The following is a 23508-nucleotide window of genomic DNA, read 5'->3' as shown; positions in this document are numbered from 1 at the left end:
CATATATGCACTACCAAATGTAAAATAGATAGCTAGTAGGAAGTTGCTGTATAACAAAAGGAGACAAACTCGATGACGGTTGATGACTTAGAGTGATGGGATAGGGAGGGTGGGAGGGAGTCATGGGAGGCAGGGGATGTGGGGATATATGTATAAATACAGCTGATTCATTTTGGTGTGCCCCAAACCTGGCACAAGAATATAAAGCAATTATATTCCAATAAAGAGCTTTAAAAATTTTTAAAAAGACTGATAAAGCACCAGAGAGGAGTGGGACAAAGGCAAGAAAAAATTTCTGCAACTCTTTCTTATTGTTTTTAAGTTCTTCTGGATTCAACATTCACTAGGTTCCTGTAAATTGCTAATTGTTTTCCAGGATTCTGAAAAAGTTGGTTTTGACATTTTCTGCTTGTTTTCCAATTATTTGAAGAGGAGCAAGAAGAACGTGGAGATGCTGGTGACTCTCACACCTTACACTTATTTTTAAAAGTTTTATAAGGGTAGGGGCTTCCTAGGTGGTGCAGTGGTTAAGAATCTGCCTTCCAATGCAGGGGACATGGGTTCAATCCCTGCTCCAGGAGGATCCCACATGCTGTGGAGCAACTAAGCCTGTGTGCCACAACTACTGAGCCTATGTGCTGCAACTACTGAAGCCCACACGCCTAGAGCCCATGCTCTGCAACAAGAGAAGCCACGGCAATGAGGAGCCCGTGCACCACAACAAAGAGTAGCCCCCACTCGCCGCAACTAGAAAAAGCCCGCACACAGCAAAAAAGACCCAACACAGCCAATAAAATAAAAAAATAAATTTATAAAAAACAAAAAAAAGTTTTATAAGAGTGTAGTTGATTTACAATGCTGCATTAGTTTCTGCTGTACAGCAAAGTAAATCAGTTATACATATACTTATATCCACTCTGTTTTAAAATTCTTTCCCATATAGGCCATTCAGAATATCGAGTATAGTTCCCTGTGCTATAGAGCAGGTTCTTATTAGTTATCTATTTTTCATATAATAGTGTGTATATCTCAGTTCCAATCTCCCAATTTATCCCTCTCCCCTGGTAACCATAAATTTGTTAACTACATCTGTGACTGTACTTCTTTTTTGTAAATGTTCACTCATACCCTTTTTTTGGATTTCACATATAAGTGATATATTATGTATAAGTGATACATAATATCTTTCTGGGTCTGTGTCTAACTTACTTCTCTCAGTATGACAATCTCTAGGTTCATCCATGTTGCTGTAAATGGCATTATTTTCTTCATTTTATATCTGAGTAATATTCCATTGTATATATGTAACACATCTTCTTTATCCATTCCTCTGTTGATGAATATATAGGTTACTTCCATGTCTTGGCTATTGTAAATAGTGCTGCAATGAATACTGGAAGCCACGTATCTCTTTGAATTTGGTTTTCTCTGAGTATATACCCAGTAGTGGGATTGAGAAGTCATATGGTAGTTCTATTTTTAATTTTGTAAGGAACCTCCATGCTATTCTCCATAGTGGCTGTACCAATTTACATTCCCACCAACAGTGTAGGAGGGTTGCATTTATTTTTGCAGATTTTTTTATTAAAGTAACTGCAATTTTTTTAATTTTTAATTTTATTAATTTTATTTATTTATTTATTTGCTGTGTTGGGTCTTTGCTGCTGTGCAGGTTTTCTCTATTTGTGGCAAGTGGGGGCTACTCTTTGTTGTGGTGCACTGGCTTCTCATTGTGGTGGCTTCTCTAGTTGCAGAACACAGGCTCTAAGCATGCAGGCTTCAGTAGTTGTGGCACATGTGCTCAATAGTTGTGACTTGAAGGCTCTAGAGTGCAGGCTCAGTAGTTGTGGCACACGGGCTTAGTCTGCTCCATGGCATATGAGATCTTCCCGGCCCAGGGATTGAATCTGTGTCCCCTGCATTGGCAGATGGATTCTTAACTACTGTGCCACCAGTGAAGCCCCAGATTTTTTGATAATGACCATTTGGACTGGTGTGAGGTGATACCTCACTGTAGTTTTGATTTGCATTTTTTTTAATAATTAGTGATGAGCAAACTTTCATGTGGTTTTTGGCCATCTGTATATTTTCTTTGGAGAAATGTCTGTTTAGATCTTCCACATATTTTTTTGATTTGGTTATTTGCTTTTGGATATTGAGCTGAATGAGCTGTTATATTTTGGAGATTAATCCCTTGTCAGTTGCTTCATTTGCAAATATTTTATCCCATTCTGAGTGTTTGCTTTTCATTTTGTTTATGGTTTCCTTTGCTGTGCAAAAATGCTTTAAAGTTTAATTTGGTCCTATTTGTTTATTTTTGTTTTTATTTTCATTACTCTATGAAGTGAATCAAAGATCTTGCTGCAACTTATGTCAGAGTGTTCTGCATATGTTTTCCTCTAAGAGTTTTATAGTGTCTAGCCCTACATTTAAGTATTTGATCCATTTTCAGTTTATTTTGTGTATGGTGTTAGGAAGTGTTCTAATTTCATTCTTTTCCATGTAGCTGTCCAGTTTTCCCATCACTACTTATTGAAGTGGCTGTCTTTCCTCCACTGTATATTCTTGCATCCTTTGTCATAGATTAGGTGACAATAGGTGAGTGGTTTTATTTCTGAGCTTTCTATCCTGTTCCACTGATCTATGTTTCTGTTTTTGTGTTAGTACCATACTGCTTTGAATACTGTAGCTTTATAGTGTAGTCTGAAGTCAGGGAGCCTGATTCCTCCAGCTCCATTTTTCTTTCTCAAGACAACTTTGGCTGTTTGGGGTCTTTTGTGTTTTCACACAGTAGTATTTTGTTGTTGTTGTTGTTGTTGTTCTAGTTCTGAGAAAAATGCCATTGGTAAGTTGATAGGGATTGCATCAAATCTGTAGATTGCTTCTGGTAGTATAGTCATTTTTATAATATCAATTGTTCCAATCCAAGAACATGGTATATCTCTCCATCTCTTTGTGTCATCTTTGATTTCTTTCATCAGTATGCTACAGCTTTCTGAGTGCAGGTCTTTTGCCTCCTTAGGTAGGTTTATTCCTAGGCATTGTTTTCTTTTTGTCTAAATGATAAATGGGTTTTGTTCTTAATTTCTTTTTCTGATTTTTCATTGTTACTGTAGAGAAATGCAAGAGATTTCTGTGTATTAATTTTGTATTCTGCAAATTTACCAAATTCATTGATTACCTCTAGTAGTTTTCTGGTGGCATCTTTAGGATTTTCTATGTATAGTACCATGTCGTCTGCAAACAGTGACAGTTTTCCTTCTTCTTCTCCAATTTGGATTCCTTTTATTTCTTTTCCTTCTCTGATTGCTGTGGCTAGGACTTCCAACATATATTCATCGTATATGTTGAATAATCATGGTGAGAGTGGACAGCCTTGTCTTAGAACAAATGATTTCAGTTTTTCACTATTGTGAATGATGTTTCCTGTGGGTTTGTCATATATGGCCTTTATTATGTTGAGGTAGTTTCCTTCTGTGCCCACTTTCTGGAGAGGTTTTATCATAAACAGGTATTGAATTTTCTCAAAAGTTTTTCTGTATCTATTGAGATGATCATGTGGTTTTTATTCTTCAATTTGTCAATATAGTGTATCACATATATTGATTTCCATATATTGAAGAATCTTTGAATCCCTGAAATAAATCCCACTTGATCATGGTGTATGATGCTTTTAATGTGTTGGATTCTGTTTGCCAGTATTTTGGAGAGGATTTTTGCATCTATGTTCATCAGTGGTATTTGTCTGTAGTTTTATTTATTTATTTATTTGATCTTTATTGGAGTATAATAGCTTTACACTGTTGTGCCAGTTTCCCATGTACAACAAAGTGAATCAGCTGTATTTATACACATATCACCATATCCCCTCCCTCTTGAACGTCCCTCCTGAGCAGCCCTCCCACCCTCCCTATCCCACCCCTCTAGGTCATCAGCAATCATTGGGTTGATATCCCTGTGTTAGGCAGTTGCTTCCCACTAGCTATCTATTTTACATTTGGTAGTATATAAGTGTCAATACTACTCTTTCACTTTGTCCCAGCTTCTCCTTCCCCACTTCCCCATGTCCTTAAGTCTGTTCTCTACATCTGTGCCTTTATTCTTCCTCTGCCACTGAGTTCTTCAATACCATTTTTTAAATTCCATATATATGTGGTAGCATATGGTATTTGTTCTTCTCTTTCTGACTTACTTCACTCTGTATGACAGGCTCTAGGTCCATCCACCTCACTACAAATAACACAATTTTATTCCTTTTTATGGCTGACTAATATTCCATTGTATATATGTGCCACATCTTCTTTATCCATTCATCTGTTGATGGGTATTTAGGTTGCTTCCATATCCTGGCTATTGTAAATAATGCTGCAATGAACATTGTGGTTCATGTTTCTTTTTGAATTATGGTTTTCTCTGAGTATATGCCCAGTAGTGGGATTACTGGGTCATATGGTAGTTCTGTTTTTAGTTTTCTTTTTTTTTGTGTGTGTGTGATATCTTTTTTCTGGTTTTGGTATTTTTCTGGTTTTGCATGTTGTTTAGCCTCCATGTGCTTGAATTTTTTAAAGTCTTTTTTTCTTCTTTCCTGTAATTGATTTCTAATCTCATCTCATAGTGTTGTGGTCAGAAAAAATGCTTGATACAATTTTAATTTTCTTAAATTTACCAAGGCTTGATTTATGAACCAAGATCTGATCTATCCTGGGGAATGTTCCATGTCCACTTGAGAAGAAAGTGTATTCTGCTGCATTGGATGGAATGTCTTATAAAATCAATTAAGTCTATCTGATCTAATGTGTCATTTAAAGCTTGTATTTCCTGATTAATTTTCTTTCTGGATGATCTGTCCATTGGTGTAAGTGGCATGTTAAAGTCCCTCACTATTAGTGTGTATCTGTCAATTTCCCCTTTTATGGCTGTTAGCATTTGCCTTATGTATTGTGGTGCTCCTATGTTGGGTGCATAAATAATTACAATTTTTATATCTTCTTCTGGGATTGATCCCTTGATCATTATGTAGTGTCCTTTCTTAACTCTTGTAACAGTCTTTGTTTTAAAGTCTATTGTTTCTGATACAAGTATTGCTACTCCAGCTTTCTTTTGATTTCCATTAGCATGAACTATCTTTTTCCATCCCCTTATTTTCAGTCTTTATATGTCCCTAGGTCTGAAATGGTCTCTTGCAGACAACATATATATGGATCTTGTATTTGTATCCATTCAGCCAGTGTGTCTTTTGGTTTGGGCATTTAATCTATTTACATTTAATGTTATTATTAATATGTATGTTCTTATTATCATTTTCTTAATTGTTTTGGGTTTTTTTGTGGATCTTTTTCTTCTCTTATGTTTCCTGCCTTGAGAAATTCGTTTAGCATTTGCTGTAAAGCTTGTTTGTTGGTGCTGAATTCTCTTACCTTTTGCTTGTCTGTAAGGCTTCTTTTAAAATAATTTTATTTATTTACTTTTTTTTTTATTGGCTATGTTGGGTCTTCATTGCTGCATGTGGGCTTTCTGTAGTTGTGGAGAGCAGGGCCTACTCTTCGTTTTGGTGCACAGGCTTCTCATTGCAGTGGTTTTTCTTGTTGCAGAGCACAGGCTCTAGGTACATGGGCTTCAGTAGTTGTGGAGCATGGACTCATTAGTTGTGGCTTGCAGGCTGTAGAGCACAGGCTCAGTAATTATGGCACATGGGCTTAATTGCTCCATGGCATGTGGGATCTTCCTGGACCAGAGCTTGAACCTGTGTCCCCTGCATTGACAGGTGGATTCTTAACCACTGTGCTACCAGGAAAGCCCATGTGTAAAGCTTTTGATATCTCTTTGGAATCTAAATGATATCCTTGCTTGTTAGACTAATCTTGGCTTATATCTTTCCCTTTCATCACTCTAAGTGTATCCTGCCCCTCCCTTCTGGCCTGCAAGTTATTTGTTGTATGCTATTTGTTGCTATTCCTTTGCTGCTTTTAACAATTTTTCTTTGAATTTAATTTTTGTTAGTTTGATTAATGTTTCTCAGCATGTTTCTCCTTGGGTTTATCCTTTATGGAACTCTCTGTGCTTCCTGGACTTGGGTGGCTATTTCCTTTCCCAAATTAGGGAAGTTTTCAACTGTAATATTTTCAATATTTTCTCTGATCTTTTCTCTTTCTCTTCTTCTTCTGGGATCCCCTATAATTCAAATGTTTGTGTGTTTAATGTTGTCCCAGAGATATCTTTGACTGTCCTCATTTATTTTCATTATTTTTCTTTATTCTGCTCCTCAGTAGTTTTTTTAATCTTCCAGCTCACTTATTCATTCTTCTGCATCAGTTATTCTGCTATTGATTCCTTCTAGTGTATTTTTCATTTCAGTTATTGTGTTGCTTCATCACTGTTTGTTCTTTCTTTCTTCTAGGTATTCTTTAAACGTTTCTTGTATTTTCTCAATCTGTGCCTCCTTTTTATTTCTGAGATTTTGGATCATCTATCATTACTCTGAGTTCTTTTTCAGGTAGATTGCCCATTTGCTCTTCATTTATTTGATCTTTTAGTTTTTTACCTTGCTCCTTCATCTGCAATATATTTCTCTGTCATCTCATTTTTGTTGATGGGTGGGGCTGTTTTCCTGTCTTACTGGTTGTTTGGCCTGACTTTTCCAGCACTGGAGCTTGCATGCATTTGGGTAGAGCTGGTCTTGGTGCTGAGATGAGGACTTCTGGAAAACCTCATACCAACTAACATTCCCTGGGGCCTGTAGTTCTCTTGTAGTCCAGCAGTTTGGATTCAGTGCTCCTACCACAGGGGCTCAGGCCCAACCCCCGGCCTGGGAAGCAAGACCCCACAAGCCACACATTGTGACAAAACAAACAAACAAACAAAAAACAGACAAAGCCCAAGGCAAATAATGAAAATAAAACTGAAAAAGCAAAAGTAAAAACAAGCACACAAACAAAAAAAGAAAAAAAAAACACACAAACAAAAAAGGAAAACAAACACCCAAGACAAAGAACAAAAACAAATCCAAATAAACAAAGACAAAACAACAAATAAAAACAACAACAAAAAAGGAAAGCAAAAATCAATGACACCCAAACAAACAAGGGAGGCCCCAAACACAAACAAATAATAATAATAATAATAATAATAATAATAATAATAAATCTAAACAGAAAAGCAAAAACAAAACAAATCCCAAAAAACAAATTAAAAGAAAAGCTCAGTGAACAAAAGACAAACATAAAAATGACAAAAACAAAATAAAAAATAAAAAAATAAAAAGGTGATTAAAAAAACAAAATAAAGAAAACAAAATTAAGCAAAACAAAACAAACATAAAAAAGCAAACCAACAGAAAAAAAAGACAAAAAAGAAAAAAGAGGACAATATCAAAGAATAAAAAATAAAATTACAAAAATAAAAAATATATTAGAAAAAATAAAAATGAAGCAACAATAAAGCAAAGCAGAGCAATGTCAAAAAATAAAATAATTTTAAGAATTAAAAAATAAAATTAAAAGATAAAAAAATAAAAATAAAAAATCAAAAATTCCCTGGTGCCTCTGCTATCAGTGTCCCTGTACCCACGGTGAGTTACAACCAACCGCTGCCTCCCCAGGAGGCCCTCTAAGACCTCTAGGTAGGTCTCTGAACCCACTGTGTCAGCCGCACCTCTGTGTGTGTTCCTCTCACCAGCATTGCTCCTGCAGCTGGCCTGGAACACATATGCCTGCACAGACACACTGGGGCAGAGGCTTCCATGGGCATGGCTGCAGGGGCCAGCACAGCCAGAGGAGACTTTGAAGGGGAGCAGCACTCACCCTGCTGGGACCCATGTTCCCAAATGAGGCTTTGTCAGGGGAGGTGGGCAGGCTGCCTGGACCCAGGAGGCGCACAAGACTTTTAAAGGGTTGTTCTCAGGTCCACCAGGAACCATGTGGTAGAAGGAGGCTCTGGTTGTGGTGAGGCTCAGTCCCAAGACCCTAGCAGCCTCGCTGAGGCCTGACTGGGCAGGTGAAACTTTCAGGGTGGTTGAGCGTGCTCAAGTATGTACAACTGCCATTGCCCAAGGAGGCCAGGCCAGCAGGTGGGAAAGGGCATTCCAATGGTGGCCCCACCCTTTGTGTACCACTCATTTACAGCATCTTTTCTCCATGGTGGCCCAGGCTTCCTCTGCAAACCTTCCCAGCTATGGAGCCCTTCTCTCCTGCTGCCTCAGGCTGTCTACTCACCACCAACAGCTACCCCCTCCCTGGGTCCACTCTCCAAACCCCACTCCCCAGCACCCAGCCTCCTCTACAGCAGGAAACACACAATTCAGGCTGGGATGCACATGGCTGTGGTACAGACTATGTGCATAGGTTTTACTCTGTCCTGCCTTCCACAGGCCAGTTGCTGCCTTCCCCTTCAATCCCCCAGCCCCCTGAAGGTCCCTCTCTGTCTCTGTTGATCCCCTTGCTATGAGTGGGCTTTTCTGAATGTGGGAACCTCTGCTCTCCTTTAGCTCCCCCTCAGGGGCACTGGTCCCATCCCGTTTCCACTTTTCTTCCCCCTTTCCTTCTTTTTTTCAACCTACCTGGTTGTTTGGGTATTTTTTTGTCCCCTTAGGTGTCTGAGGTCCTCCACTAGTGTTCAGTAGGTGCTCTGTGAGAATTGTTCCAATGTGTTCTTGATGTACTTGTGAGCAGATGTGAACTCCACATCCTCCTATTCTGCCATCTTGACTCCAACCCCAATGTTCAGTATCTTTGATTTACAATATTATGTTAACTTTACATATACAGCATTGTTATTTAATATTTTTGCAGATTATACTCCATTACAAGATGTTATAATTGCTATAATTCCCTTGATATACAGTATATCTTCATTGCTTATCTGTTTTATATATAGTAGTTTGTTTCTGTTAATCCCATCAAACAAAAAAATACGTAAATAAAAGATGTCCAGTATATAATTGAAAATTTTGGATTGGAGCTTAATGACAAGGAAGGTCTGGCTAAGTATTTGATCAGTACACACAGATCATAATTGACATCAGAAGGATGGCTGAAAGCTTCCATGGGGAGAATATGAAAAAAGAGGAAAAGAGGACTAGAGACAGAGCCTTGAAAAAACAATTGCATTTGGGAAGCAGCAGCAGGAAAAGGAGACCAAAAGAGAGCCAAAGAAGGAAGGACATGATAAGCAGGGAGAATAGTAGCAGAGCTGCCTTACTAGAATCTTACTGAATCTTTAAAGATAGGGACAGTAGAAAAGTGGCTGAGGATGTCCCATGAGGGAGAAGAATAAAGTCACAAAAATAAAATGAAGACTGGTATGGAAATAATGGAGAAATATCTTAACAGTTCTGGGACTCACCTGCCATAGCCTCTTAGAGATACCTGGAAATTGGGAGAAATTTCAGACCTGGTCCAACTGAAGTCTCCTGTTACCTTTTCTAGGTGAAGTTCTCACTTACCAATGGAACATCCCAGAGAGATCTGGCCCTGGGCCCAATGATTCTGCTTGTGTTTCCTGGATCTATTACTCTGCAGTGGATCCCATCAAGGTAAAGACAATATTGGCTTCCTAGAGGTGTCTCAGAAGTGGGCAGACTGCCTAGCAAGAAAAGAAGCTATTAAACAGATGTAGTAAGAAGTTCAGCACTGAAGCCCAGGGTTTGTGGGAAATTACTCAAATACTGGGCTTATTTTAATAGATAGGAGGAGATATGAAAGGAATAGGTAGCACCACATGTTTGTTCCCAGGATTTTCTTCCTTGTTGCTTCTTCTTTGATAACATAAGGAAGTATGTTATCATTTAAGAAACATAGAATTTGTTTTCAAGAGATTGGGTTTCTAGCCCAAATTTTGTTCTGCCTTTGAAGTGACTTTAGGCAAGTCATTCTGCCTCTGTTTCCTCATCTGGAAAATGAGCTTATCTATGTAGCCACCCATCCACAGCCAGATGTCAGCTATCATTTGTTGAGAGCCTACTACATTTTATTTAGTGCTTTGGGTGGTACAATGTAAGATACAGTTCCCATCTTCAAACAGTGTGATCTAGTTGTGGGAGACAGATGAATATAAACTAAATTAAATATATAAAATACAAGAAAATATATATGTACATATAAAATAAAATTTAAATATAGCATAGTATTAGCAACTCCTTAAAACCATTGAATAGAAAGTGCTATGGGAGTCCATGAAAGAGTGATTACTTCTGCTTGGGGGAGAGGACGAATGAGAGGGAAACTGGAGAAGGCAACATAATGTTAGGTAGATATACCTTGAGCCTTGAAAGCTGAATAACAGTATGACATAAGATAAGGGATATGGTAGAGGGGTGGGCCTTACAGGAAGAAGAAATAGCCTGAGAAAAGGCATTGGGTTGTGAAAGTGCTTTGTGGGTTTGGAGATCAATGAATAGCCCAACATAGATAAATCATAGGTGAGATAGCATATCTTACCTGTGTCCCAAGATGCTTGTGAGGATGAATTCAGATAATATAGTTGAGTTGCTTATAAATACAGGACATTATGATGAAGTGTTGAGGGCACAGTGAGCTTGGATGTCAGCCTGTCTCCCTGTAAAGCACTACCACCCAGGAACAACTCCATCTCGTTCACTCTTTCCCCCTTCCTCCTATTCTTAGGACATGTACAGTGGCCTGGTGGGACCCTTGGCCATCTGCCAAAAGGGCATCCTAGAGCCTCATGGAGGACGGCGTGACATGGACCGAGAATTTGCCTTGTTATTCTTGATTTTTGATGAAAACCAGTCTTGGTATCTGGAGGAGAATGTGGAAACTTACGGGCCCCAGGATCCAGGCCGTGTTAACCTACAGGACGAGACTTTCTTGGAGAGCAATAAAATGCATGGTCTGTGGAAAAGAACCTACCCCTCTTCCAAAGAAGTCCCTACTGGCTGCATAGGGGTATCTGATAGGCCCATCACAATCTAAAGAAACATAATTTCTGAAAGGATAGGAAGGTAGAACAGGCACAAATTAGAAGAAATGTCTCCTACTACAGTATTATATATTTTTATACATAAAATAGGTAATGTGGTCCACGTTAGCTCAGGTACCCAGAAAGCAGGAAGCTGCTTCTGTAAAGTTGCCGTGGTGACACTAGCACATTTTAACATATTAGAGAAGGCAAGATAGACATTTATGACCCTCAATGTTCCTGGTGCACTGGCTGATTAGGGCCTTTCTGCTTAAAAATTCTGAGTTTAGTTTCTCCATATTATCTTATTTCCTTACCATTCTGGATCTGAGATCTGTTTTCTCAGTAGATTCTAATATAGACAAATGAAGGACAGCTTGTCTTTTAATCTATTTTTAAAACAATGGTTCAATTTACAAATGGAAGGATTGGAGAGAGAGCCTAAGAAAGCAGCATGCTGGGTTATATTACATACAAATAAGAGCTTTTCTGATGTTCAAATGGATTTTGGAGGGAAATTGTGCCCCCAAGCCTTTCTTTGTCCTAGAGATTTGTGTATCTTCAAAAAATAATAGGGAAAATCTCAAATAAGAGGGAGAATTTAAGAGCAGGGGAATGTACGAAGTGATTTCTCACTATTTCTTCTAGTGCAATTTTCTTTGATTTGAGGATAAGTTGCAGCTTTTTCTTAAATTTATTTACTTATTTATTTATTTATTTTATTGTCTGTGTTGGGTCTTTTTTTTTTTTTTTTCTGTGCACAAGCTTTCTCTAGTTGTGGCAAGTGGGGGCTACTCTTTGTTGTGGTGAGCAGGCTCCTCATTGCTGTGGCTTCTCTTGTTGTGGAGCACAGGCTCTAGGAGCATAGGCTTCAGTAGTTGCAGCACATGGGCTCAATAGTTGTGGCTCATGGGCTCTAAAGCACAGGCTCAATAGTTGTGGCGCTCAGGCTTAGTTGCCCCACAGCATTTGGGATCTTCCTGGATCAGGGGTTGAACCTGTGTCCCCCGCATTGGCAGGTGGATTCTTAACCACTGCACCACCTAGGAAGCCCTAAGTTGCAGCTTTGATAGTGACTCTACTGGAACTCAAAAGTAGTATCTCATTGTCACACAGATTTTAACTGTTTTCCCTTGATGGAAATATGAGTGATTCACATTATATCCGATGAGTCACAAACTTTACAAAGTAAACTTTTTAGCTCCTTTCAAATCAGAGAAATAAATTGCCCATGACCAAAATGGAAAGAGGACACAGATCTTGCTAGTGCAGGGGTTTAGGTAATGCTCATTTCCATCTGTTTGTTTATGTGTTTATTCATCCAAATTCTTCAGGTATCAATCTATCTACCTACCTATCAAGTATTTGTTGAAAACTCTCTGAGTGCCAGCACAAGGGATAAAAAAAATAATGTTGGGATCTGAGGGCAAATAAATAATACCCTTCCCCTCCCTTCCAGATTCCTGAACAAATTGAGAAAGAGACAGAAATGCTTAAGATCAAATGTGAACTTACTGAGGAAGCTAATTGGCAAACTGAATTTAGTTCTGCAACAAAATGGGCTTGCGAATATTCCCCCAACAATGGATAGATTTTCCATCTTGTCATTGACATAGAGGGACAACAATATCCATCCTCCTTCACAGGGACAAAACCTTCCCCATGATGGACTAACAGATCCATTTTCACTATTTTCTATGGTCAGAATGATCTGAGAGAGAAGATACTGAAGGGGCTGAGTTGAGCATATTTAGTTCCTTTTCTCAAAAACAAAATTTGGCTAGTGTAAATAGATAGGCTATAAATGTTCCTCCCATTATTTCCTCTCTTAGGATGTAGAGTATAAGTTACCGTCCTTCTGTGAGAACATGAAAAGTGGGGGAATGTATACTGGGCATAGCCTTGACAGTGTGAATTAACATGTTGGTGAGTGGTTTGCTGTCTTTAAAACATAGGAAGTGGCCTGGGAAGAGGCAGATGATGAGTCCCATGCATTAATGTCATTATAAATTCCAAGAACATGACAAGTATTTTTTTAACATTATTTGTAAGCTCAGGTGTCTGCTGGGTGTTCTGAAGAATGCAAGGAAAGTACAGTACTATAGTATATGCATTTAATTACTGCTGACTAGAAACCTACAACCTAGTTGGGGATATGAAATTCCACAAATTAAAATATAGGTAAATGTAGAAGGCAGTTTCTAGTGAGTTCAGAAGAATAGTACAGACAGTACTGGAAGAGTTCAGATGTGGAAGGGGATGCAGGGAATGAGAGGTACTGAGAGAAGCTAGATCAGGGAAGTATTGTTAGAAGAGGTGAAGGTATGACTGGGCTTTAAAAAGATGGGTGGGAAGATTAGAAATATGAGCAAGAACACAAATAACATGAACATGGGGCCATATGGGGGGATGGTGAAAAAATCACCCTAAATTGAAATAAATATGTTGGATGGTGGTAGATGAGTTTGGGAAGGTAGTTTGGGGCTATATTTTGAAGGACCTTGTTGGCTGAGCTAAGGAGTCATGGACTTGATCTTTTGGGCAGAAGGGAGCTATTAAAGTATTTTTTAAGTATTTTAAGCAGCAGAATGACATGATCATATTAGTTACTTAGGAATACCACTCTTATAACACCAATGTGGAAGATAGACTGGAGAGGGACAAATGGAACAGAGAGAAGTTAGGAAGTTATTGCTATCATCAGAGATGATAGGGATTAGCTCTAGGGTAGTGGCAGTGGAAAGTCAAAGTGAGAGATATAAAATACTTTTTCTTCTCTTACAGCCATTAATGGAAAGCTCTATGCCAACCTCAGGGGCCTTACCATGTACCAAGGAGAACGAGTGGCCTGGTACATGCTGGCCATGGGACAAGATATTGACCTACACACTGTCCATTTCCATGCAGAAAGCTTTCTCTATCGGGTGAGCTGGAAGGAGGGCTGCATCCCTCAGGGGTGATTATAGGAATGCTTTGATATTCATTAAGAAAGAAGAGAATAAAAAGGAACAAGACAATAATCAGTTAAAAGAGGAAAGGTCTTGTATATGGAGTATTTAGCAAGGCATTCTAATTTGGTTTTGTATCCTAAGGTCAGTCATTGCCCTCCAGACCTTAGCTTTCCTCTTTTATATAGAAGAAATGAGTGGCTCATTTATGGGATAAGGAGGTTGAAGGAATAAATGTAATTGGGTCTCAGTCAGGGACTTGAGGCCCAGTGAGCAGTCATCCTAAGAGCAAGAAATTTCAGAGTAATGCCTCACAATCTCTGAAAGTCCTTAATCCATTCCTAAACTTCAGTTCAGGAGCCACATGGGACAAAATGCGGGTTTTGAAGAAGATTTTGTCTCAGGAAAAGGGGTCAGAGTTGTAGGCATTAATGTAGACTTAAAGACTTAGAAGTGCTGATGAAGGTGGTGGCATGGAGGAGAAACTAAGTTGAGTTTCATTTCTAAAGGAAATATGTGGATCCTTCTTAGGGGTCAAGGCTTAAGCCTGCTAAAAATTATGGCTATACTAGTTTTTTATCCCCCTAAAGAAAGCTGCAATGGATTTTACTTTGGGACACTCTAAGAAAAACTAGGAGGAGACAGTCTACTCTGTTGAGTCATATGGGTAGGTTCATAGAGGAGACGGGTAAGGTGGAATCTTTAAGCTGCTCTCTGGTCTGTGAATCTTAGAGTCCCATGTCCCTGATGTGGTTACCCAATCCCTTTAATTCCTATAAGGTCTGAGATGATCTCTATACCCTTAAAATTTCTCTCTCCAACCCCCAATCTCTCTTGCAGAGTGGAGAGAGCTACCGGGCAGACGTGGTGGATCTGTTCCCAGGGACCTTTGAAGTTGTGGAGATGGTGGCCAGCAATCCTGGGACATGGCTGCTTCACTGCCATGTTACTGACCATGTTCATGCTGGCATGGAGACAGTCTTTATGGTCTTGTCCCAAAGAGGTAAAGTCTAACTAGGCCATCTTCTATCACTGCATCTAGCTTATAAGAACCAGATAATCCCAAGAAATGTCTTTCATCTGTCTTCTGATCCCAAGAAGAACCAGGGATTAAGACAGAACAGACCCCCTCACCCAGGTGTTCTTCCAACCAATATTTCTCATTCCCTGTTGCTCCCCTGTTCACACCCCCTCTTAATTTCTTTGATACCTGTTGAGCTCACATGAATTGGCTCAGCCTGAAACTGGCTGGGCTGTATGCATTGATGCTTAGTGTAGATTTTCTTCCTTTGAATACATTTAACTTATATATAAATTTATTATTTTAGAGTTTATTAGAGGCACTATTTCAAAGGAATCTTATTAATGAGCTCTTTTTTTTTTTATAAAAGGAAGAAATATAATTCTAACAGTCACCCCTTAATTGGTTTGTTTTGTGGGGATTGTCTAAGGCTGGAAGGAGATATTAACCTTCAATTACAGCTAATCCCAGACAGATGCTACCAAGGGTGGAAAAAACTTTTTCCTTGTATTTATTATATGGAGAAGTAATAGCCAGAGTAGTTTCTTTATCAATCAATCTTTGTTCATCACCAAGAACATAGAAGAGTAGGCTGTGTTGGATTTTGTGTCTTTGGGCCATTAAAGGGTTGAATCTCACTTCTTAAGCCTCTTAACCTGAATCCAGTACTCATCATTATCCCCCTTCCAAGTGGTCCAATAGAAACTCTTGGGGCCTACAGGAATCCATGGAGTTATTTTTTTCTCCTGTGCTTTTTTAAAAGTCATGCTGTTTTGAGAAACTTGTTATATTGAGGTAGGTGTTCTGGGATTCTCAGCCATTGGCATTCTATCAGCAGGAATAGAAAGTGGAAAAATATCTTTAGGCATTCAAACAGGACTAGCAAATCAGGGTAGAAAATACAAGTCTGCTATTTACCCCCAGGGAGGGAGACAAATGATTGTATATTATGATTTCCTCTATCTTTGGAAAACTTTTTTCTCTAGTAACACATATTGCTAGAATGTGTCTTCCAGTTACTACTCTAGTACAATTCCCTATCACTCAGATAGACACACATAATTCTTTGTTGTGTTCTGTCAGTCCTTAGAACCAAAGTCAAGTGGCGAATTGATGTGTAATCAAGATGCTATAGATCCAAAGCAACAGATTGTCTCCACGTGAAATAACAGGTCATCTCAAATATGGACCATCTAATAGATAAGAGACTGCATCAATACATATCAAGGAACTTCCATGAATAAGAATAGCTTATATCTCTCTATAATAATGAGCCAGGCTACAAATTCTACCTATTTGCCTTTTGTTTATTTGACAGACTATGGTCTACTTTGATATTGTTCCAATCACATATGAGCTAACAGGCCAACCAGAGGGATGAGTTGAAGACAGATAGGGAATAAAAGACTAATTGTTGGAAAGAGCTTCCTGGTGAAGAATCAGGTGATGAAAGCCAGAGATACAATAAAATATTAGAGTGGAATAAGGTTATTTTTTTTCCTACTAAAAGAAGTGAGAAAACAGAAGAGGACCAATGTGTAGGTTTAGGTGAGAGGCTTGACAAAAGGGTAGAATGTTTCTGTGTTTCATCTGCAGTGAGGAGACAGCATCATCTACTGAGAATGAAATATTAGATGTGGTGTAAGGGGCTTGAGAAGAGTAGGAAGAGGTTTGAAATAACCACACTGGGAGATGGGGAAAAAAGTTACTTTGAGTAATGGAAAATAAATTAATTATTGCCAAGCAGCACTGAGGACTTAAATTTGGACCCAAAGAATACTGATCTTTACAATTGTGTGATGATTCTCCACCAGCATTCAGCATACCAGAAAAAAACACAAGTAACGTATAGTTACTGGGGTTTCAGCAAATGATTATAACATTCCTGGTAAGTTATTAGTTGAAGTAATAGACAAAGGAGTCTATCCTGACCAGGAATGGAAGGAAAAAGCAAGATTAAGCTGTGAGTTGAGAAAAAAATGGAAGTGTCCAGGAGCTAAAGCTCTTCATGAAAGGAGAAAATAGCAGGTGAAATGGAATACACAGCACTAGAACATGGAAAGAATAGGAGGCTGTTGTTACATTTTAGATTCTTGAGAAGGAGTAATTCTGCATAATTAGTCCAATGTAACCATAGGAGTGATTGGCAGAGTTGGAGTATATTTGAATTTTGTTGGAGTTAAGAAGCCTAAAAACTGTGAGGCTTGAGTGTTGGATAAGCCAATACCCATGATGGGAATTGAGGACAAGAAAGACTGAGCCATGTAACAAAGACTTCCATGAATGAAGAGAACTGCTATGTAACAGGGATAAGAAGTGATTGTGGGGTTTTTTTTGGCCAAATAATATGAGCCTCAAAAGATATGTATCTTTGCAAAAAGAGGAGGAATAATAAATAATCTCAAAGCAGTATTGAGAGGATGAAAACAAAGTATAGTTCTCAGAAAAGAGCTCAGCCTCATTAAAGCATGAAGAGGAAGTATTCTAAGAAGGTTGAATATGTAAGGATGTAGATTTGACAAACATCAGAGGCTTCCTGAAGGAAGGCTGGAAAAGGGTGGCAAAAAGAGCAATAATGAGGATAAAGTGCCAATAAATATGTAAATATTGGCATAGTGGTGACTTACCTTTTGGACTCCTAAGTCTATGATATTTTTTTGTTTTTTTAGGTACTATGTTTTATTTTAATTTGTTCAGATCTTTGTTGGAGTATAATTGCTTTACAATATTGTGTTAGTTTCTGCTGTACAATAAAGTGAATCATTTATATTTATGCATATACCCCCATATCCCCTCCCTCTTGAGTCTCCCTCCCACCCTCCCTATCCTACCTCTCTAGGTGGTCACAAAGCATCGAGTTGGTCTCTCTGTGCTATGGAGCAGCTTCTCACTAGCCAACCATTTTACATTTGGTAGTGTATATATGTCAATGCTACTCTCTTACTTTGTCCCAGCTTCTCCTTCCCCTTACCCCCGTGTCCTCAAGTCCATTCTCTATGTCTGCATTTTTTGTATGTTTGTTTTATGGTTTCTTTGCCTTTATTTTAGTTTGCTTTCTGAATTTCATTTTTTTGGTATATAGTTCTTTAATTTCTTATTCTATTTTTTTCCAGTTCTTTATTCCAGTATAACTGCTTTACACTGTTGTGATAGTTTCTGCTGTACAACAAAGTGAATCAGCTGTATTTGTACATATATCCCCATATCCCCTCCCTCTTGAGCTTCCCTCCCACCCTTTCTATCCCACACGTCTATGTCATCAGCAGTAATTGAGTTGGTCTCCCTGTGTTATGCAGTTGCTTCCCACTAGCCATCAGTTTTAGAATTGGTAGTGTATAAATGTCAATACTACTCTTTCACTTTGTCCCAGATTCTCCATCCCCCCTCCCTGTGTCCTCAAATCTGTTTGTTTACATCTGTATCTTTATTCTTCCTCTGCCACTGAGTTCATCAGTACCATATTTTCAGATTCCATATCTATATGTTAGCATATGGTATTTGTTTTTCTCTTTCTGACTTACTTCACTCTGTGTGACAGATTCTAGGTCCATCCACCTGACTACTAATAACACATTTTCATTCCTTTTTTGGCTGAGTAACATTCCATTGTATATATGTATCACATTTTCTTTATCCATTCATCTGTTGATGGACATTTAGTTTGCTTTCATGTCCTAGCTATTGTAAATAATCCTGCAATGAACATTGTGGTACATGTATCTTTTTGGATTATGGTTTTCTCTGGGTATATGCCCAGGAGTGGGATTGCTGGGTCATATGGTAGTTCTATTTTTAATTTTCTAAGGAACCTCCATACTGTTCTCCATAGGGGCTATATCAATTTACATTCCCACCAGCGGTGCAGGAGGGTTCCCTTTTCTCCACACCTTCTCCAGTATTTATTGTTTCTAGATTTTTTGATGATGGCATTCTGACTGGTGTGAGTTGATACCTCATTGTGGTTTTGATTTGCATTTCTCTAATGATTAGTGATAATGAGCATCTTTTCACATGTTTGTTGACCACCTATATGTCTCCTTTGGAGAAATGTCTATTTAGGTATTCCACCCATTTTTGGGTATTCCAACCACTTATTGAGCTGCATGAACTGCTCGTAAATTATGGAGGTTAATCCTTTGTCAGTTGCTTTGTTAGCAAATATTTTCTCTCATTCTGAGGGTTGTCTTTTTGTCTTGCTTATGGTTTCTTTTTCTGTGCAAAAGCTTTTTAAGTTTCATTAGGTCCCATTTGTTTATTTTTGTTTTTATTTCCATTACTTTAGGAGGTGGGTCAAAAAGGATCTTGCTGTGATTTATGTCTTAGAGTGTTCTGCCTATGTTTTCCTCTAAGAGTTTTATAGTGTCTGGCCTTACATTTTGAGTTTATTTTTGTGTATGGTGTTAGGAAGTGTTCTAATTTCATTCTTTTACATGTAGCTGTCCAGTTTTCCCAGCACCACTTATTGAAGAGTCTGTCTTTTCTCCATTGTATATTCTTGCCTCCTTTGTCAAAGATAAGGTGACCATATTTAACTGGGTTTATCTCTGGGCTTTCTATCCTGTTCCACTGATCTATATTTCTGTTTTTGTGCCAGTACCATGCTGTCTTGATTACTGTAGCTTTGTAGTATACTCTACAGTCAGGGAGCCTGATTCCTCCAGCTCCATTTTTCTTTCTCAAAATCTAAGCTCATATTTTGTGTTACTACTTAAAATCAAATCCATATACCAATACTGACTTTCATCACAAGATCGTTAATTCCAATCACCTCCATTTTGCTATATCACAGAGAGTTTCCTCCGACCAATGCTAACCTCCTGTAACAAGCCTTTGGATAGGTAGAAAAAATTATAGGACTAACCTCCTTTTTTTTTTCCCTCTAGAACACTTAATCACTATCACCACCATCTCTGAAGAGATTGGAAAAGGTAAGGAGAATGATACACAGTTTGGGCAGTTATATATGTTGTGCATTTGGGGAACAGTGAAGTGCCTCTAGAAGATATGTTTTACATGACTGAAAGGTGGACAACAATACTATCAGCAAGCATCCTGAGATTTATTTAAGACTTCAGAAGCAAGGAATCTAAAGTTAAGCTCCGATTTAGGCTTCCCCCAGAAAGTTTATTCTCTCTGACTCCTTGCCCAACCTCCTGAGTTGAGAAAAATAGCCTCACCTCCAGTTAAAGGCTGTTATCTTATGCTCTCACCTAATTTGTGAAGGGGAAGAAAATTCAAGGTCTTGCTGAGCTGTGCATGAAGGAGCTATAGCACAGACATGAATTCCCCCACAAGGACAGTGTGAAACTAGGACAAATGCCATTCAGTCTGTACTAATTACTTTCATCTGTGGAAAACTAAATAGTTGACTCTTTGGAATCAACTCTTTGGATTCTTGTCCTATCCAGGCTAGGTTGAAATGAGGTAGAGTGAATCTTTACCTCAGAAATCTGTGAGAGGCTAGAATGGATGCTAGATATCTTCAGTTTAGTCTGGAGGTTTTTTAGCTCTGTTTGGAAGGGTCCTGATGAACTGCCTAATTATCTTATAAACAATCAACCAGGGAACTAATGTATATCCTGGAGGGGTTGAGGAGAGGTAAGCTGAAACAGAGAGAATGGAGTGCCATACATATATGTGTATGGATTTTTATATACACAAACATATATTTGTGTGTATATACATGTTTTGTGCATACATTTGTATATGCACTTGTACATATAAGTGTGTCCATACATACATACATCTTTATAAGCTCTTGTTTGTTAAAAAAAGTTCAACAGTGGGGAAAAACCCTCAAAACTGGTGGTCTACTAAAGCCCAATATTTTCTGTGTTAGAAACTGAGAGATGGAAAGTGATTTTTCCAAGGTCACAAGCAGAGTAAGTGGTAGAATGTAAACTCAAAACCAGGATATTTCCCAGCTTTTGTTTGAACTCACTATCTTTCAGCTTCTCTCAGTTCTCTAAGAGTATTGATTCATCCAGTTGTACATTCATCAAACACATGCTTACTGCCAGAGACACCAAAAAAGTAAGACATAGTCACTGTTTTCCAGGAGATTCATGTCTAAAACTGGAATTAGACACAGAAACAATAACTGCAGTGCTGGATGCTGTATGTTATTTTTTTAAATGGGGGGAAACAATAATAACAACTGATCAATTATCGTACATTTGCTATCTTCCAGGAGCTATGTTAAATATTTTATAAATATTAACTCACTTAAATGTCACAATAAATCTCTGAATTAAGTATGGTTATTATCCTCATTTTATAAAAGAGGAGACCAAAATCCAGAAGTGAGGGTGGATTAAGTCACTTGGCCCAAGTAAGTAAATTAGGGGAGTACAAACAGTATAAGTACTTTGGGCACACAGAAGAAAAGACCATTGTTAATTGTCCAGTTGAATTGAAGAAAGCGTTGCTGAGACCTATGATGTTTAAGCTGGGGATAGAATGGTGAGGAAGAAGAAAGGGTGTTCAGGCAAAGAGAGCAGCATGAGAAAGCCTTGGAAGCCAGAAAGAGGCTCACCCATTATGCAGAACAAGGAATGAGTTTCTATGCCTGACAAGTAGTAAATAAGAGTAGGGAGATTAGAACCTGATTGTAAGAGCTGAAAAGTCTGACTTGAGTCTGAGCTTTATTCCATAGGTTAATTGGAGATCATCAAAAATTTATATATCAGGAATTAAGAAAATTAGATATTTCACCTAGAAATATCCATGTGATATTGGTGTTATTATGACCTGAAGGTGTGAGAGACAAGACAACACAGTGGCAGGCTCTTGTCATAGTCCAATGATCAAAGTGAGTATTGATAAGCTAGATAATTGAGTCAAACTGCTTCTCAGGAGTTTGTACTTACCGTTCCCAGTTCTAGCCTCCAGAACCATGCAAACCAAATCCAATTCTTTTTTTTTTTCCTACATCACAGGACTTTAAACAAATATTTTAAGAAATATGTCAAGACCCTTCTCACTCTGAGTATTAGCTCTTTCCATGAGGGGACTGGAGCCTCAATGCTTCCTAAGGATTTTCTCAGCTATGACATTTTGTTACGCTGATTCTCTGTAACCTCCAAATCTGTCATTATTGGCTGATCTTTTGAGGGATAAGGACAGTTCCTCTGTCCTATTTGGATGAGCTTATTTCTCCTCTCCCAGAATTTATTATAAAAGATGATATTTTAGAGTATATTCCAGCCCAGAGTTCCCATTTTCCTCTTCTTCCATTTCAGTAGCAATCCCCAGAGTCATTGGAGAAGGCAATGTGAGGATGCTGGGCATGCAGATCCCTGTAAAGAATATTGAGATGCTGACTTCTGTCTTGATTGCCATGGGTGTCATTCTCCTGCTCATTGCTCTGGCTCTTGGTGGTGTGGTTTGGTACCAGCATCGGCAGAGAAAGCTACGGCGCAACAGAAGGTCCATCCTGGATGACAGCTTCAAGCTTTTGTCTCTCAAGCAGTAACAGCAGGATCCTGGAACAGCACATCTGGAGCACACTCCCAGCAGGCCATGGACTAGCAGCTGACTTCACTGTCAAAGGGGCATGGGTTGCAGAGAGGCAGAGCAGGAAATCAAACTCATCTGAGTATTTCTTCACTTATTTATTTACATGGAAATGATATGCTTTCTTTTTCTTTAGTTTCTTTGCTCCACTTGGGCACCTGGGGCTAAGTGTGTCCCCTAATATCTTATATCACAAATTTCAACAGCTATATTATATCACCCACTGACACTTGGAAGGTCTGAAAATTTCTAAAAACCGATTCTTCTCACAAAGTAGATACCAAGAGTAAGGTTCATTGGTTAGGTTTCTACTGCTTTCCAGGACCTAGGTAAGTTCATTCTGAACTGAGGCTGAGCTCTGATGATAATCCACATCTAAACTAAGGACTAAGAATATAGGCATGGTGGGGAATGAGTGGGGTGGGATTTGAAGATCCAAATTGTATTTTCATTCTTCTTGGCAGTGGACTATTTTGGTTAAGTGGGTAGATGGAATATTGTTGCCATGAACAACTACAACCTCTGGAGGCTTCCTCCTCAGGAAACCGGTACTCCAAGTTCTAGGCAGAGTTGCATTGAAGGGAATGTTGAGTGTCCTCTCCATGTTTTAGTCTGAAAATCCTACACATTAAAGTGCTCGTTAGAACACTGTAAGAGTGAACTTGGTGATTTCAATTCTCTCTGTGGCCTCTGGGAGGTTATGACAGTGATTGAAAGAGAGAGCACTCAGCGAGACTGGTGGGGGTGGCTAGGGTTGGGCATAGAATGGGTCTACCTATCGTTTGTGGACCCTACAGGCTTGTGTTTTGGAAGTGAAGAAGCTGTCCCAGAGGAAGCCTCAAAATCAGAGTGGTGATTACCATCTTTTGGCCCATAAGAGCCAAAGGTATTCTGAATGCTAAGAAACATTGCCAGAGGGAAATAGAGGGCTAAAACTAGCCTCAGAACTTTACACTGGGCAAGGAGAGGTGGGCACAGATCTAGTATGCTCCTTTGGTAGTTGGGGGTATAAGAGGTCTACTTGCAATTCGGGGGGCCTCATTATAGGATAGAGTCCTTCCTCTGGCAACTTAAAGCATATTCCTTTGTTACTTCCAAGTTCAAGCCTCT

At 38.8% G+C, this 23508-nt stretch overlaps 1 protein-coding gene across 1 annotated transcript in view; it reads left to right on the top strand.

Moving 5' to 3' along the window:
• HEPH (hephaestin) overlaps nucleotides 1-22357 on the top strand; it is a 119883-nt gene extending 97526 nt beyond the window's left edge. The window contains exons 16-21 of the mRNA XM_057719108.1: nucleotides 9423-9529; nucleotides 10620-10845; nucleotides 13699-13838; nucleotides 14703-14865; nucleotides 19767-19811; nucleotides 22125-22357. Of these exons, the coding sequence (XP_057575091.1) occupies nucleotides 9423-9529; nucleotides 10620-10845; nucleotides 13699-13838; nucleotides 14703-14865; nucleotides 19767-19811; nucleotides 22125-22357 (914 nt within the window). The remainder of the gene's footprint in view (nucleotides 1-9422; nucleotides 9530-10619; nucleotides 10846-13698; nucleotides 13839-14702; nucleotides 14866-19766; nucleotides 19812-22124) is intronic.
• The last annotated feature ends 1151 nt before the right edge of the window (nucleotides 22358-23508 follow it).

Source organism: Hippopotamus amphibius, chromosome X (assembly GCF_030028045.1).
Source record: "Hippopotamus amphibius kiboko isolate mHipAmp2 chromosome X, mHipAmp2.hap2, whole genome shotgun sequence".
Classification (NCBI taxonomy): Eukaryota; Metazoa; Chordata; class Mammalia; order Artiodactyla; family Hippopotamidae; genus Hippopotamus; species Hippopotamus amphibius.
The sequence above is the reverse complement of the archived record's forward strand: the minus strand, read 5'-3'. Positions and strand labels throughout refer to the sequence as shown.